The sequence below is a fragment of the Betta splendens genome, chromosome 8, assembly GCF_900634795.4.
Source record: "Betta splendens chromosome 8, fBetSpl5.4, whole genome shotgun sequence".
Lineage (NCBI taxonomy): Eukaryota > Metazoa > Chordata > Actinopteri > Anabantiformes > Osphronemidae > Betta > Betta splendens.
The window spans coordinates 1,456,328-1,472,705 of record NC_040888.2 but is presented as its reverse complement, the minus strand read 5'-3'; the positions used below and the strand labels follow the sequence as shown (position 1 = coordinate 1,472,705).

The window sequence follows — 16,378 nt, the reverse complement described above, 5'->3', positions numbered from 1 at the left end:
TCAGCCTGTGGTTTTGTTTGCCAGTATGCATGCGGTGCAGCGGGAGTCGACACATTTACACCACAGCTAATTAAATAACACTTGTTTTTGTGCGACCATTTTGTTTTGCATAGTTTATATTTAATATTGTTCAAGTACAAACATTTGTTTTACTACTGTTTTTACTGGACAGTGTATTACTGTGGTTAATTTGAAACTGCAGCAACCGGTACATGTTAATGAGGAACAAGCTGCCAGGACGTTTTCTAGCTGAGTTTTAGTTCCACACAAACTTTTGGTTCTCTATTTAATAGGTACAAGTTTAATTTGCCACTTTTTTGAGAGTTTACAGCTTTGAGCCAAATAGAAACCGTATTTTTTCTGTGAAATGTTTGACTGCTGAGTTTGCTCTACTATTCTGCAAGTTATTAAAGTGTCTCATGAAGCAATTAAACTTGAGCCTAAACTTAGAACTCTGCAGAGACTCTCGGGCCTGAATCTGGACTAGACGAACTAACAACAGCCTGCAGTTCAAATCACTCTGGGTCGGAACTCAGGTGAGTGCTGTGCGCTGAGAGGGTTCGCGTAACTTACGCCACCTCTGCGGCTTGGGAGAAATGACGTCATGAGCAGTGGAAAGACCGGAGAACTGAAGAACACGAGTGCGCATGCGTGTGGAGGAGTTTTTGCTGGCAGCTGCTGCTGTTGTTACGGTGAAGTGCTGATGATGATGTGGAGGAAATAACGGCGTGCTGACCATCAGCTCTGGGACGGAATGGCAGGATAACACCTGTTAAGGTAAGATACGTTTTTAACGTCGGACCTCGCGCTTTTACGAGCAGGGTTTTATTTCTTTTATTTCTTTATTTTGACTTTAGAGACAGAAGTAACAGCAAGTTAGCGGTAGGCTAAAGGAGGCTAGCTGCCGCTAGCTGGCTGAGCGCAGCCAAGTTTATGGGTTTACGGACAATGATCCGGCGTTAGTCAAGTAACACGCTCTGGAAACGCTTTCATTGGGCTGAATGATGAGCTAAAGGCGTTTGGATCAAATCAGCGCAGGTCATTCCGCCTAATGAAGCGCTGAGGACACGGTGTGTAATTAGCTTTAATGTGCAGTAACGGTAAATACAACCATGTCACACGTTCTCCAACATTGAGCTGTTGAACCCTGGGAAGCTGCATCTCGTCTCGCTCTTTGTGGGATTTGTTCCAGTACAGTTGTAAAGGCTCGTGGTCAGCAGAGCTTTTGTCTTCACCGCCTCTTACTCAACTCAAGCCCAGTGGCCTGATGTTGACAGCGTGTTTCAGGCCCGAGGACCAGTGATGACCTGTTACAGTGGTGCTGATTACAATGCGTGTTGTGAAAGCGAGCCACGGGCGAAGACACCAGGATGGATGAGTTTCGTGTGTGTGTGTGTGTGTGTGTGTGTGCGTGCGCGTGCGTGCGCGTGCGTGAGACCCACTGGGAGGCGCTGAGCTCTGCTTTTCTAGATACAAGCTGGTGTTTAGTATCGTCACTACTGGGGGCGATTAAGCAGCACAGACCAAACCCCACATTCTTTTTGTATGTGTGAACACTGTATTCTTTTGTGAGAACCAGCTTAACTTGCATAATAAATAATTAGAAAGTGTTCAACTAATGTTCCTATTATTACAGCGTTGACGAAAGGGTCCAAAGGACCAAAAGGTTTTTCCACATGCGAATGTCTGAAATTGCACATTTAAATGTCACAGTAAGAGAAATGAGTTTGCGATTGCACAAAGGTTTAGTGTTGCTTTAAGCTGGGTTTCTTTACAATATCTTTGTCTTATTAGTTAAATATGTATGACAGGACTAACCACAGTGTTGTCACAAGGTGATGGAGAAACCACATTACTCATCGATGACAGCACCAGGCACCAACCTATATTTAGCTGTGTCCATAGGGGCTGGAAAGTCATTTTCAGTGAAATTAGTTTTCACTGTAATGATTAGATTATCACTTTCCCAGAATCCTCACCAAGACACTGAATTAGCTGGAGAGACAGCTATGCTAGCTGTGACACATGAAGCATCTGTTTAGGTGAATATTGGTCTGTTTCATCACACAGAAAATGAGGATGTTGTGTAATTACACAGCGCACTGTGTGAAATACATTTTTCCCTGTGGATTTATCTTTACCTGTTTTGACCTAAACTCAGTGAAAGCACCATGGGTGTGAGCAATTGATGTGTATTACTATTGAAATTGTGTGTGTGAAAAGCTTTTCAAAGCAGTTAAACCTGTCAGGTCTGCGTTTGCATGAGTTACGACACGTCCGTGGGTTTAATGAGCAAATCCAACCACTGCTTCCCGTCTCCTGGAGCACAACGTGGGTCGTCGTAGTAACAGAAACCTGCCACTCGGTACGACATCAGACAGCGTGTCCTCGTGTCTGTTCTGCAGCGTTAACAACCTGCCTCACTGCATCAGGAGCTCATGGTTTCAAGGCTGTTTTGTTGAAAGGTGTTTGATATTTTTGACCTAACGAATGTGTTTGGCAGCGTTTCCAGCTACACGTCGCGTCACAGAGAGCAGCGGAGGGAAAGTGGGTCAGCAGCCCTCAGTTCATTGCTCTCAAACTGATGTTGCTGTGTTGCAGTTCTTCAGCCCCCGCCCCTCGGCGTTTGTAGTTTTTCCGCGCTTTGTCCGTTTCTCGCCCCCCTCCTGCCTCTTCTTCACCCTGCAGATGCTCTGTGCTGCCCTACATCCTCCTCTCTGCATGCCTTTCTCATCCTGACGTCGTGGATGTTGGAAGTTGGCTTCAGGTTTAGGTTTTGGGCCGTGCAGGCATGTTGCAATGCTTCTACAAATGTTAGTGTTTGACTCTGGCTTTGAAGCCCGAAGCAGCTGATTGTTGCTGACAGCAGCTTCTTTGTTGGTGAATCACAGCTCCATCTTTCCTTACAGATGATTCAGCTTTGGCGGCGAGACATCCCCCTGTCGGAGAGGCTGGGGAACAGCTCTCCAGCCGGCCTCCCTCCAGGGTCCCCCGTCAGCATGGCCCCACCGGGACCCAACTCCTCCTCGGTACCAGAAACCCCGGTGGTCACGCCAGACGAGCCCTTCTTCCTCATGACCTCCACCGCACAAACTATATCGGGTTTCTTTGTCTGGACGGCTCTTCTGATCACATGTCACCAGGTAAGTAGAGATGGACATTTGGAGGTTCTTGTGGTGGGAGGGTTCAGCGTGAACTTCTGACCTACAGTAGGATTTCAGCGTATCAGGTGAGCTGCATCACAGCGTTCGCTCAGCTTAAAGAAAAGCCTTGCGTCACTCTGGCAACAGGTGCTTCTGGCTCGACTGCATCATCAAAGAGCTGTGTGTGTGTGTGTGTGTGTGTGTGTGTGTGTGTGTGTGTGTGTGTGTGTGTGTGTGTGTGTGTGTGTGTGTGTGTGTGTGTGTGTGTGTGTGTGCACGCCGGCATTGAGGAGGGTCACCTAGCAACAAGCCCTTTGCACTAAGTGCACGTCTTTGCTTGGCTTGCTGTTACCCACCTGTGTGTGTGTGTGTGTGTTTACACATGTGTAAGGGGATCTCTTGAACATTGTGTGAGTGGAACGGAGGCGCAGACGGAGCTGGCGGTGACAGCGGCTCACGCTGTCCTTCCTGTTGCTGCTGCTCTGAATGGCAGTGATAAAAGCCCAGTATCAGTTACCGCCCACACCTTGCAGACACGCTACTCCAGTTTCCTCCTCATCTGTGAACTGGATGTTCTCTGATGCGCTGGCACATACAGCATTCATGAGGCAGCAATTAGTTTCTGTTGACCCATTTCATCCCACACATTCTCAGCAGAGGTTTCACAGGCAGGAAGCTGGTTCATTCTGTGTGTGACATGTGTGAATCTAAGAAGTCTGGACTACATGCAATCACTGGGATATTAATTATATTGACATTCAAGGGAGCAGATGCTCTGCTCTGGGCTAGAATAAATATGCAGACGGCCTCAGTTTGTTGAGTTCTGTTCATGTCTCAGTGTCTGTCACTGTTTTATCCCTTTCAGATCTACATGCACCTGCGCTACTACAGCTCCCCCAACGAACAGCGGCACATCGTCCGGATCCTCTTCATAGTCCCCATCTACGCCTTCGACTCCTGGCTCAGCCTCCTTTTCTTCACCAACGAGGAGTACTATGTGTACTTTGACACAGTGCGAGACTGCTATGAAGGTGAGTGGCCGGCGTGCTGCCGGCGCGGCCGTGTGCAGAGCGCTGAGAGTGAGGCTTTGTGTTCCCGTCCGTGTTCCTCAGGAGGAAGGGTGTGAGAATTTATGTGCGTGACTCCCCGGTGGCAGATGGCCTTTGCAGTGTCTTCATTTACAAAGGTTGCCATCTTTGTTCTCATGTCTCTCCGGCCTCTTGGGAGAGCATGGGAGGGCAAACTTGTTTCCTAGCAACTGTATGAAAACCAGCAAAGTGTTGAGAAGGCGTTTCAGGCAGAAGTGAGCAGATAAATTCTAGTTGAATTGTTGCTCTCCACTTTAATTCAGACATTCAGGAAAGAAATTGTGCTAAATTAAACCAGCATTTGCATCTTTTGAGTTCACCTTTCTGATTTCGTCATCACACGTATTAGTACTATGAGGTGATCAGCCTTGACTTTCCTGATAAATTAAAGCAGCTCCTGAGCTGCTGAGGCCTCGTTGCCTTGGATTGGACGGTACAAGTGTCCCTAATAAAGCGACCAAACAGCTTAGGTGTATTTGGAAACGGATCCGATGAGGGCCGAGCGCCTGTAAAACCAGCTGCACCGGACTGATTTATTTAAACCTTTGTGCCGGTCCAGGCTGTGGCCGGAGGTCTCATGTCTCCGGGTTCTCTCCACATGCTCGTCAGCGCCTGCAGAGCTGCTGACGTGGAGCAGGTGTCCAGCGTCAGGGACGTTCAGGCTGGAACAGAGACACGCACTGACTGTCCCTGAGGACGGAGGCAAGGTTACGTCTCTATATTCATGAGACAGATTCATTTTAAAGCCAGGTTGCATTGGGGCCTGATCAATTAATCCAAGCGGCTGAAAGCAGTGGAGCTGAGCTGTGAATAAGCATCGAGGGGATTAGAGACGCGTCTGGTGTTGCTTCACGTTTAAAGCCATGTGTAGAAGACAAACACGAATCATTACATGTTGGAATATGATGCGTGTTATGAAACACAGCACAAGGATTATGACAGGGCTGTGCTTTAATCTGTGATTACTTTCTGTAGGAACATGTTTCTCTAAACGATTTGATGAGACTGTGGCTGTAACAAGAGCACGAGCGGCTCCACGTTTGCGCTCACAGCTGTGACCCAGTCATTTGAGACCGCTGTCACCGTCCGTCTCCGTGGTCCAGAAACGCAGGGACCATAGTGCTGCGCTGCTCCGCTCACGGAGTAGATGATGATGTTGTGTTTGCATGTGTGACCCTCTGCAGCCTTTGTCATCTACAACTTCTTGAGCCTGTGTTACGAGTATCTCGGAGGAGAGAGCGCCATCATGGCTGAGATCAGAGGGAAACCTATAGAGTAAGTTTGTTCCGTTTTTGCCCGTGTGAAATGAGCCACATCAGCATTTCCAGCAGTTTGAGCCGTGTGTCTCGTCTGTCTGCAGGTCCAGCTGTGTGTATGGAACCTGCTGCCTGTGGGGGAGGACCTATTCCATTGGTTTCCTTCGCTTTTGCAAACAGGTACAATCATGATGCTCCCTCACTCAGAACTAGGAGCAGCTGTGACCTTTCTCCTGTAGCGCGTTTACCGTCCTGCCTTCTTCCTGCTCAGGCCACTCTCCAGTTCTGTGTGGTCAAACCCCTGATGGCAGTGATCACCGTCATTCTTCAGGCCTTTGGCAAATACAAAGACGGAGACTTCAAGTAAGGTTCCAGCAGCTGCGGTTCACATCATGGACGTGTCCTTCAGCAGGGACTCATGTCTGCATCACACAGAGCAGCTTCAGCCAAACCTCTTTGAAGCTCAGCCCCAAGTCCTTAAACGTTGTCAACCCGTCCACCAACTCTGCACCTGGTCACAATTATTCAGAATATATTAGTATATATATTAGTATATATATTAGTATATAGTATATTAGTATTATTCATATACCAATCTGACCATCAATAGCACATTCAGCTCAGGACGTGCTGTTTGTTGAACAGCTCTGTAAGTGGATCATCCAGCTGTGGATGGTCATAAATGAAGTGGATCCATGACTTTCTTGTGTCTCGCTCTCCTCAGCGTGGCCAGCGGATACTTGTACGTCACCATCATCTACAACATCTCTGTGAGCCTGTCGCTCTACGCCCTCTTCCTCTTCTACTTCGCCACGCGTGAGCTGCTGGTCCCGTACAACCCCGTGCTCAAGTTCTTCATGGTCAAGTCTGTGATCTTTCTGTCCTTCTGGCAGGGTAGGGCAGCGCTGAGTCCGTGCCTGTGTTGCTGCTTGATTCGGGTGTTGCTGAATGACTAGGGCTACCCGTGTCTGTGTGATGCAGGGATGCTGCTGGCCATCCTGGAGAAGTGCGGTGCCATTCCTCAGATCAGCTCTGCAGACGTGTCTGTGGGCGAGGGCACGGTGGCTGCTGGTTACCAGAACTTCATCATCTGCATCGAGATGTTCTTTGCTGCTGTGGCCTTGCGTCATGCCTTCACCTACAGGGTCTACATGGATAAACGGCTGGACTCCTACGGTAGGAGCCTGCATTTATGTGGTGATGGTATGTGTGTGAGAGCAGTGTGTATTTTCAGCTACACGTGGACAAACTCCTGTAGAAATAATGAATGTTACTGCCTGACCTGGTCTCACTCGTTCTACTCCTCCATGCTTTGGTTCTCCTCTTTAACACGGACTTGTTTCCTTTCTGACTCGTGTTTCCTTCCTCTCGGTTCTTCTGTCCGTTTTCTCTCTTCCTCACCTGCTGCGCTGAAAGGCTCCTTTCCTATCTATGGACAGTACGGTAGGTCTCCTCGTCTCTATCTGCCACATTTGTGTATGTTACAGTGATTTTCTTTCTGTTTGTGGCTAAATGTGCCTTGACATTGTTCTAATTTCAGTTCTGTGAGTGATGCATTTAGACTGTTAGGGTATTTTGCCATCATGTTTCTTTCTTGGCTTTATTTTGCAGTTTGTAAATCCTCCTGGACTAATTGTGTCTCAGCTCTCATTCTTTCCCTTCCACCTCACTCCTCCTTCCTTGTTTCCACCCCACTCCTCTGCTTTCACTTATCTCTCTCCAGCCATCCTGATCAGGTCTTTATTAATATGTGTCCTTCCCTCCACACATCCAGGTCGTTGTGCCCCAATGAAGAGCATCTCCAGCAGCTTGAAGGAGACCATGAATCCAGGAGACATGGTCCAGGATGCCATCCATAACTTCTCCCCAGCCTATCAGCAGTACACACAGCAGTCCACACTGGACCGCAGTGGGGGACCACCGCTGTCCCGCAGCCACAGCAACCTTAGCGCCCGTGGGGACAATGAAAAGACTCTGCTACTCAGCTCTGACGATGAATTCTAGTCACACAGTGAGAGCTTCACTTACATGCACCTCCTGCAGCCAATATACATTTAAGCAGCTATAGGAGACAGATGAGAGCTTTCTTTCCAAGCCTAAAATTTAGGTAGTTATGTTTAAGACTCCAGGAAGAGGAAGAGAGAAAATCTGGAAGATAGGAAATATGAGGACAAAAGAGAACAGAGATATATTTAGAACTAAGGTTAGGTAGAAGCTAGTCATAATGGTCATTACTGACAGAAATACAATATGTGTTCATCTGCTGAATATGAGTGAGCACAAACGGCCGTGCCTGCACATACATACATACATCCCTATGCTGCTTCAAGAAAAAGTGCCATCTTCATCTGAAACAAATGGCCTCTATTTTCTACGTTTGTTCTTGTTTAGATGCTTAATGCGTCTCCTTCTCACTCTTTTGCCAGCTCTGCCTGGAATTGATATATTGCCAATCAGATGGAGCTGCACCTCATGAAACACTGTGCTGAGACGTTTTACTGACAGCAAAACTAAGGAATCCTGAGAATCCAGGACTTTGTTTTAATATATACAAATTTAGTCACAAATAATCGTTTATTTATATGTTGTAAGACCTTGAAGTTCTAGGTCATTTCTCTAAATTGTTATAAATATTTACTATATGTTTTGTTGTGGTTTCATATGAAGTGAACCAAAAGTGTAATAGGGTGTTTTTGTCTGTTGGCCCAACTTAGGCTCCTTGAGCTGCGCTGATGTTTGTACAGGAAACAGCTGCAGGGAAGATTTTATTGTGAGCCAGGCAGTGTACAGAAGGAGAACACCCACCCAGATTACAGACCAGACAGTACAGTACTTCCTGTAGGAACGGCCCAGATGTGATGTGTTGGGACTATAATCCCATAATATGATGGAGCGCAGCCGTAAAAAAGATGAGAATATGTTTTGGACGGGTTGCTGCCTTTAAATGTGCTTCTAGCATTTTCTGTTTACCATACAGATTTTTTTTACATTTTACAGGTAAACACAAGCCTGTTGTTAACGGTATGATCTCTGAATGATAATTTAGTACAGGTAAAACTTTAACTGTGTACACTCAAGTTCAAACACAAGCACTCTGTTAACATGAAAGTGTGGAGTCCACAACCAAAGGATGCGACGGATGGTTTGCAGCTGTTGGTAAAGTTTAGAAGCTTCTGTCAGTGCTCTATGGTTCTGCTGCTTCCGCTAAAGTGAATATATTCTAGTAAATATTAATTTAGTGGTGAACTCTCTGCCTTGTATTTACCACTAGGCAACACTACTAGAAAAGTTATAGTTTTATACAGTGAGACCTAAAACCCAAAAGGAAGGAATGTTGTAAATAGTTAAACTAAACGCTGGTGACTCTGACTGTGATGTCATTGCTTGAGATATTGCTTTGTTTTAAAATGTTTTGTATTTTACTGTTTTCATATATTCTCCTGTTTTATCCCCGTTTCATACACTTTAATTTGTATATTGGTAATATTATTTCATGTTTTGGGGCTTTCTTGGTTTCTGTTGGTGTTGAAGAGGTAATAAAAGAAAAAAAAAAGCTGCTTCTGTCTGTCATCAAATATATTACAGTTCCAGCTACTAGTTACTGCCTTTCCTCATCACCGATTATGCCCTTTATTAGTCTTTTCAATTTCTGAAACACCGGAGGTTTTTATCCTATCAGGTTCAGGGGGCGGGACTTTCAAAGCAGCCAGCCAATCACAGTAGCGAACAATTACCGGCTAGCTAAAAACAACAACATTCCCCCATGTTATTGTTGGAGTTAATGGATTGAAGCCTTCGTAGATTATTGAGGTTCTATGAGATATTTGACTTCATGTTAAATCGTAAAAGAATTATTTTTGTATTCTGCCTAGTTTTTTTGTTTACGTTAGTATTGTTATTTGAGTATTAACGGTAAAGCACTTAACGCTAACAGTGGTTTTGAACTAAGGCCTCACGAAAAGCAAAAGCTAACGGTACCTGGGCTATAGAACCAAACCAAGGCTAACGGTACCTGGGCTATAGAACCAAACCAAAGGCTAACGGTACCTGGGCTATAGCACCAAACCAAGGCTAACGGTACCTGGGCTATAGCACCAAACCAAGGCTAACGGTACCTGGGCTATAGAACCAAACCAAGGCTAACGGTACCTGGGCTATAGCACCAAACCAAAGGCTAACGGTACCTGGGCTATAGCACCAAACCAAGGCTAACGGTACCTGGGCTATAGAACCAAACCAAGGCTAACGGTACCTGGGCTATAGCACCAAACCAAGGCTAACGGTACCTGGGCTATAGCACCAAACCAAGGCTAACGGTACCTGGGCTATAGAACCAAACCAAGGCTAACGGTACCTGGGCTATAGCACCAAACCAAGGCTAACGGTACCTGGGCTATAGCACCAAACCAAGGCTAACGGTACCTGGGCTATAGAACCAAACCAAGGCTAACGGTACCTGGGCTATAGCACCAAACCAAGCATAACGGTACCTGGGCTATAGAAAAACAAAGGCTAACGGTACTTGGGCTATAGCACCAAACCAAGGCTAACGGTACCTGGGCTATAGCACCAAACCAAGCATAACGGTACCTGGGCTATAGAAAAACAAAGGCTAACGGTACTTGGGCTATAGCACCAAACCAAAGCTAACGGAACGTGACGTTAGAGGCTCGCTCATCAGAGAAGTGTATTGCCGTCACAATGAGAGGTTCGTACGGAGACAGAGATCGAGACCGTGGCCGTGACAGGGGGTAAGCGTCTAATGGACATTAGCATGTTTTCACGGACTGACCACCATTAGCTTTAAGCGACTCATTTACTGTGACTTGTCGCGTTTCGGCACGCTACAGTAAAGACGCTGACGTTAGCTAAAACTTGGCTATGAGCGCTTCGTGAAGCTAACAGGTAATGCTGATACCGAGCGAGTCTCCTGTTCTGCAGCAGCCCCCGTTTCGGGTCCAGCAGAGGCGGTCCTCCACCGGGCAAGAAGTTTGGAAACCCCGGGGAGCGATTACGGAAAAAGAGATGGGACCTGGATGAACTCCCCAAATTTGAGAAGAACTTCTACAGTGAACATGCAGAGGTTCAGCGAATGAGCCAGGTAGCGTTCACTGTCCTCGGATGGAGCCTGTTTTCATAAGGCAGGTCTCGTTTTGAGTCGTTTTATCAGAATCAGCTTTATTGGCCAGGTTTGTACAAGACAAACAAGCAATAAGATACGGTCTAACTCCGTCTTTTCGTATTCTCTGGTACCATTAAACATTAATTATAATTATTTACATAAATTATATAGATAAAAATTGCAGCACGCATTTCACTGAGTCTTTGCTCTATGTTAGAGGGAAGTTCAGTTCAGACACAGCCTGGGGGAGGAAGCTGGCTCTGTGTCTGGTGGTTCTGGTTCATGTCTAGCGCTCTTCTTTGTTGTCTTGTTCCTTCAGTATGATGTGGATGAGTATCGCAGAAAGAAAGAGATCACAGTTCGTGGTTCAGGCTGTCCCAAACCCATCACCACCTTTCACCAGGCACAGTTTCCTCGTAAGCACATGCATGAACATACATTAACACTAGACAAAACTACATAAAATCTACAACACAAATCCCTTGAATATGTTTTATGTTTTTCAAATAGAATATGCAATGGATGTGCTGATGCAGCAGAACTTCAAGGAGCCCACAGCCATCCAGGCCCAAGGTTTCCCTCTGGCTCTCAGTGGGAGAGACATGGTGGGCATTGCCCAGACGGGATCTGGGAAAACCTTATCGGTGAGACTTATGCAGTTGTACTTGCACAGAGTGATGCATCACAAACTGCTGAACTGCACAGTAACAAAATCTGCTAACTTTTTTTTTTTTTGTCTTCAGTACCTCCTCCCTGCAATTGTGCACATCAACCATCAGCCCTACTTGGAGCGTGGAGATGGACCCATTGTATGTGAAAATTCTAAGACTTCCCAAAAATATTTCAGGTCACCACAGTACATCATTGTAGTACAGGTTTCTCTTGTTCTACAGTAGCAGTATGTGTATGATTTGCAGTGTTTGGTTCTGGCCCCCACAAGAGAACTGGCCCAGCAGGTCCAGCAGGTTGCCTATGATTATGGGAAGTTGTCCCGCATTAAAAGCACTTGTGTGTATGGTGGTGCGCCCAAAGGACCCCAACTCTGCGACCTTGAGAGAGGTGAAGAGAAATGAGTAGTTTTTAGTAACTGTGAAATTAGACGTTAAATCATCTTGAAAGATTCTAAACTTGCTCACTGGATGTTTATTCCAAGGTGTTGAGATCTGCATCGCTACACCGGGTCGTCTTATTGACTTCCTCGAGGCTGGAAAGACCAACCTGCGCCGCTGCACATACTTGGTTCTGGATGAAGCTGACCGCATGCTGGACATGGGCTTTGAACCCCAGATTCGTAAAATTGTGGACCAGATCAGGGTAACGCTGATTAAGACCGCTTCTTAGTAACTGGAAGTGTATTTATGTGCATTTTAGTCTTTTACCAGGAGGTCCGTTCCTGATTTTTCTTTAGGTGAAGCCATCATTTTCATTCTGGTGGTGCTTTTTCAGCCAGACAGACAGACCCTGATGTGGAGTGCCACCTGGCCTAAAGAGGTTCGACAGCTGGCAGAGGACTTCCTCAAGGACTATGTCCAAATCAATGTTGGGGCCCTGGAACTCAGCGCCAACCACAACATTCTTCAGATAGTTGACGTCTGTATGGACAATGAAAAGGATCAGAAGTAAGATCCTTCTCACTTACATGACTTTAGTTTTTTCGCTTTGGGGTGCATCACTGTTTTCAATTCAATGACTGGAGCCTGTTGAATGCCTGCACACATAACAAATGTATGTATGTGTCATGTGTTCTCCCAGATTGATCCAGCTAATGGAGGAAATTATGGCTGAGAAAGAGAACAAGACCATCATCTTTGTGGAGACCAAGAAACGATGTGATGACCTCACTCGCAGGATGAGACGTGATGGGTAAGTGCTGAGGCTGGGTCCACTTCTCATGGTCAAACCTTTGTTGAGGCTGCAGGCAGGCGGGCTCAAAGGTTTTACCCTTAAAGCCTCAAAGATGTAATCTGTCTAAATATTTGATTATATGTGATGGGTTAGTATTTTTGATCTAGGTGGCCAGCGATGTGTATTCATGGTGACAAGAGCCAGCCAGAGAGAGACTGGGTGCTGTCAGGTACAACATGTATAGACACTAAAGAATTGTGTTGTAGTTCAACTTGACGAGTTACTAAATGTGTTTTCTTGCAGAATTCCGTAGTGGAAAAGCTCCCATCCTCATTGCTACTGACGTGGCCTCCCGTGGTTTGGGTATGTTCTGTGTGTTTGAGTGCAAAGCACGTAGTTTTCCCAAATAATTGCACACTGACGTGGAACATTTACATTCCAGGATATATTGTCTGTTTATTATGTAGCAGAATATGAACAATGCTCAGTAAACTAATGAGGCTTTTCACTGCATGTTTATTTGCAGTTAATTTATGTTTGAGTCAACCATAGAAATACAGATTCACTTTTGATGATGATTTAATACTTCTGATGTGTATTTCAGAAGTATGTATACGTTTACTGTGTATATTCAAGCTACTTTGTTCTGCTTTGAAAACCAGAGACGCCATAGGAATATTGTTGAATGTAGATGTAAGGGGTAAACAACAGCCCCTTACAGGACAGCAGTCGACCTTTGACCTAATTATATGTTCATTTGTTTTCCTTTTCATTTTGTTTTTGTTTTGTTTCCAAGTCTCTCTTCCGGCAACTAGAAGCACACAGGCCCTTGGGAGCCTGCAGCCGGACCTAGGCATGACAAATCGAACGCTGACTTGGGGAGAGAGATGGCCTGATTAATCAGCCCCACACACACTGAAAACCTAGAACACAGCCCACAAACAAAACCCTCCCTGCTTCCAGGACAGTGGCTGCCTGGGTGACGGGCGGTGCAGCTGGGCTTCCCAATTTGATCCTAGGGTCGGGGCGGCTGTCAGGTGAGAGGGCAAGGAGGGGGCTATGGAGGAGGTGGGTTCCCCCTGGCCATGCCACCATCAGTGACGCACCACATCATAGATGAGCTAGTATGAGACACTATTCTCATGGGATATGGATGAAGATACATTCTGGCGCATTCACTGAGGAGAGATAGTTTCTAATGTCAGAGGCCTTTGGACAGCAACATTTGGATCTGAATTGGTCCTGCAGATGATCCAAATAGTTAATGCTTAGGATAAGAGACAGTGGTGTGTTACAAGAAGACAGAATGAGACAACCACCAGGAAAACCCCAAAACGAGGCATGGACGGCTTTGCTGGAGGCTCCCCTCTGATCTGCCCCCTGACGCCAGCCCCTGACACCCCCCACCGGTGGCTGTGCCGGCCGGCCTCTCCCTGTGTGGACGTCATGTCTGGTCCTGGCTGGCAGGAGTCCTGGCCTGGAGGAGCCACTTCTCTGTAATCGGTTTCCCTCCCTCTCGCCTCCTCCTGTCTGGCTTTGCTTTCCTCTGATCAGTATCGTCTTGTCTTGATTGTCTTGGTTTCCACTTCTTTCCTGTTCTTCTCTTCTTCTCCTTCCTCCCATCTCTTATCTTGATCTCTATTCCTTTGCTGTTTTATTGACATCATTCCAGGCTTTTGTCGTTTTGTCCCTATATCCCACGACCCTCTTCCCTATCATCCACATTGAGGCCATGTTCTTAGTATTCATCATATCAGTGCACTTTAAATGACCAGCCTGTCACAACTTTGCTAAATCTCCTTGTGAGGATGAGAGCGAACCCTCTCTCAGGTCCCACACGTCTTCCTTTTAGTGTCTGTTTCTTGTTACTAAACTTGAAAAGCTGGGCTCTATGATATCACTGCCATTAGAAAGTCTGCCAGCCTCCTGACACACAGCCTTCATCAGTGTCACTGGAAAGTAAGTAAACAGGAGGTTGTTGTTTTTACAAGGACCTAAGTCCTCTCCACCCATCACATTGTAGCTGAGCAGCGCTGCTCCTGACACGAGGAGGCAGACTTAGGTCTAGTGTTTCCAGCGTTGGGAGTGCTGTGGAGGAGTGGTGGTGGGAGAGGGGGCTGCTTTAGGCCCGTGTGCTCTCCTCCTTCCACTGCAGAGCTCCCAGGTCTGGTGATAACTGTGTAAGCCATCACTAATGCTCTGATGCAGGGTAAGTACAGTACCTCACCCTCCCTCTTCTCTTCTCCACCTTCATCATGAGGCTTTCAAAATCAAAATGTCTCCTGCAATCAGCAGTGTTTTCTGAGCCCTTTGACAACAGTAATGAGAAACAGACGTCTAATTTAGCTTTCATTTAATACTTCAAATAATAAAGAAGACCACAGTGTAAAGTCAGCCTCTGACATAAGGATCAAAATATCTAATTAAGAGTTATTAGATTGTACAAGTACTTCATTTGAAAGGTAAGTGATGCTTTCAGAGGATGATGGGTGTCTCGCAGGTACAGTCTGTTCAAAAGTTCTCAAGTTCTCTCTCAAAATCTAAATTCTATAACAGTAATTAGTTGACTGTTTTCAGCTAGTATTAGTTTTGTTCTGACGTCTGTCTCCCTGTTTTTCGTGTTCTTCTCCGCCCTCAAACGCGAAGATGTGGAGGATGTCAAGTTTGTCATCAACTATGACTATCCCAACTCGTCGGAGGACTACATCCACCGGATCGGCCGCACGGCCCGCAGCACCAACAAGGGCACAGCGTACACCTTCTTCACGCCAGGAAACCTCCGCCAGGCCCGGGAGCTGATCCGGGTGCTGGAGGAGGCGCGACAGACCATCAACCCCAAACTGCTGCAACTGGTGGACACAGGACGTGGAGGAGGTGAGCGACGCTGCTTCAGTGTGCTGTGGGCTTCCCGTGGAGAGGACGTAGCTGCTGGTATTTATTTATACTAGACCACAGCATCAGTTTAGAGGATTTTTCTTCACGTCATTTCCAGGCAGCCGTCCCCGTTTCCGTGGAAGCTCTAATTCCAACAATCCCAACCTGATGTACCAGGACGAGTGTGACCGACGGATGCGTTCTGTGGGCGGCAGCTCTAAGGACAGCCGCAGCAACTACAGCCGCGGAGGAAGCAGTCGGGACGGGGAGCGTTCCTCCTCCTCGCACAGAGATCGCAGCAGCCGGGACGGCGGACGCAGCTACGGCTCGGGTTCCAGCTCATACGACCAGTGCCAGAACAGCAGCTCCAGGGGCACCGCCGGCTCCGGGAGCGGTGGGGTGGGCCAGGCCCCCCCTCCGTCAGGGCCACAGCCTCTGATGGCCCAGCAGTTCAGCCCCCCCCAGCCCATGATGGGTCTGATGGGACACACTCCGTTCCAGTTTGCTCCTCCCTCTGGCAGAAAGTAGTGTAAGCTCAACACCAGTCACACTCGACTCCCGTTAGTCAACCTGTACTTCCAGGGGGCGTTTGGCGGTTGAACACTAACATCTACATTCCAGTTCTAGGCTTGTTTGTGTTGCAGAGGATGTTACAATAGGTTTTTGTGCTTCAGATTCCTTATTTCTACCTTAAGACAGATTTGTAGTAGTTTTACTTAAAATTAATAATGATCATTAGTCACGTTCTTGGTATAAATGTGATGTTTTTGTAATGTGAGCTGCTGGAGGAGGATCCAGTTTCCCCTTCAGCAGCAAAGGAAGGTGCTAAAATTATTATTGCAAATAAGGATCTGTTTTATTTCTTTGACTAAAACTATAAAAAGTCACTGCTTTATGGAAGAGCTGAATTGTACCTTTGGACTCCGGCCTTGACTTACTTTGTTCACTAGCGTAGCCAAGCGTTTGTGGCAGTAATGAGTTAATGTGATGTCTGTTTTTACAGTTTTTCATGTTAAATAAAAGCCTTTAACTGGTCCTTGCTGAGTAGAA

General features: G+C 46.6%; 2 protein-coding genes across 5 annotated transcripts; both read left to right on the top strand.

Annotated features, from left to right (window-relative positions):
- Nucleotides 1-617: 617 nt before the first annotated feature.
- LOC114860242 (transmembrane protein 184B-like) lies at nt 618-10,054 on the top strand. 3 transcript variants are annotated; one of them, XM_029158700.3, is made up of 11 exons: nt 618-777; nt 2,910-3,143; nt 4,009-4,174; nt 5,416-5,506; nt 5,592-5,667; nt 5,759-5,850; nt 6,212-6,381; nt 6,469-6,663; nt 6,904-6,930; nt 7,262-7,498; nt 7,914-10,054. In XM_029158700.3, the coding sequence occupies exons 2-10, from the start codon at nt 2,910-2,912 to the stop codon at nt 7,489-7,491; spliced, it is 1,281 nt and encodes a 426-aa protein (XP_029014533.1). In that variant the 5' UTR covers nt 618-777; the 3' UTR covers nt 7,492-7,498; nt 7,914-10,054. The 3 variants fall into 3 exon arrangements, with proteins under 3 accessions (XP_029014533.1, XP_029014532.1, XP_029014534.1); XM_029158699.3 differs by having other exon boundaries at nt 7,262-10,054; XM_029158701.3 differs by lacking the exon at nt 6,904-6,930 and having other exon boundaries at nt 7,262-10,054.
- A 42-nt stretch (nt 10,055-10,096) lies between these two features.
- On the top strand, nt 10,097-16,364 carry LOC114860189 (probable ATP-dependent RNA helicase DDX17). Of its 2 annotated transcripts, none has more exons than XM_029158597.3 (13): nt 10,097-10,238; nt 10,432-10,588; nt 10,929-11,025; nt 11,120-11,253; nt 11,353-11,418; nt 11,527-11,668; nt 11,763-11,923; nt 12,056-12,228; nt 12,362-12,472; nt 12,622-12,683; nt 12,758-12,817; nt 15,101-15,328; nt 15,447-16,364. In XM_029158597.3, the coding sequence occupies exons 1-13, from the start codon at nt 10,189-10,191 to the stop codon at nt 15,854-15,856; spliced, it is 1,851 nt and encodes a 616-aa protein (XP_029014430.1). In that variant the 5' UTR covers nt 10,097-10,188; the 3' UTR covers nt 15,857-16,364. The 2 variants fall into 2 exon arrangements, with proteins under 2 accessions (XP_029014430.1, XP_029014429.1); XM_029158596.3 differs by having other exon boundaries at nt 10,098-10,238; nt 10,429-10,588.
- The last annotated feature ends 14 nt before the right edge of the window (nt 16,365-16,378 follow it).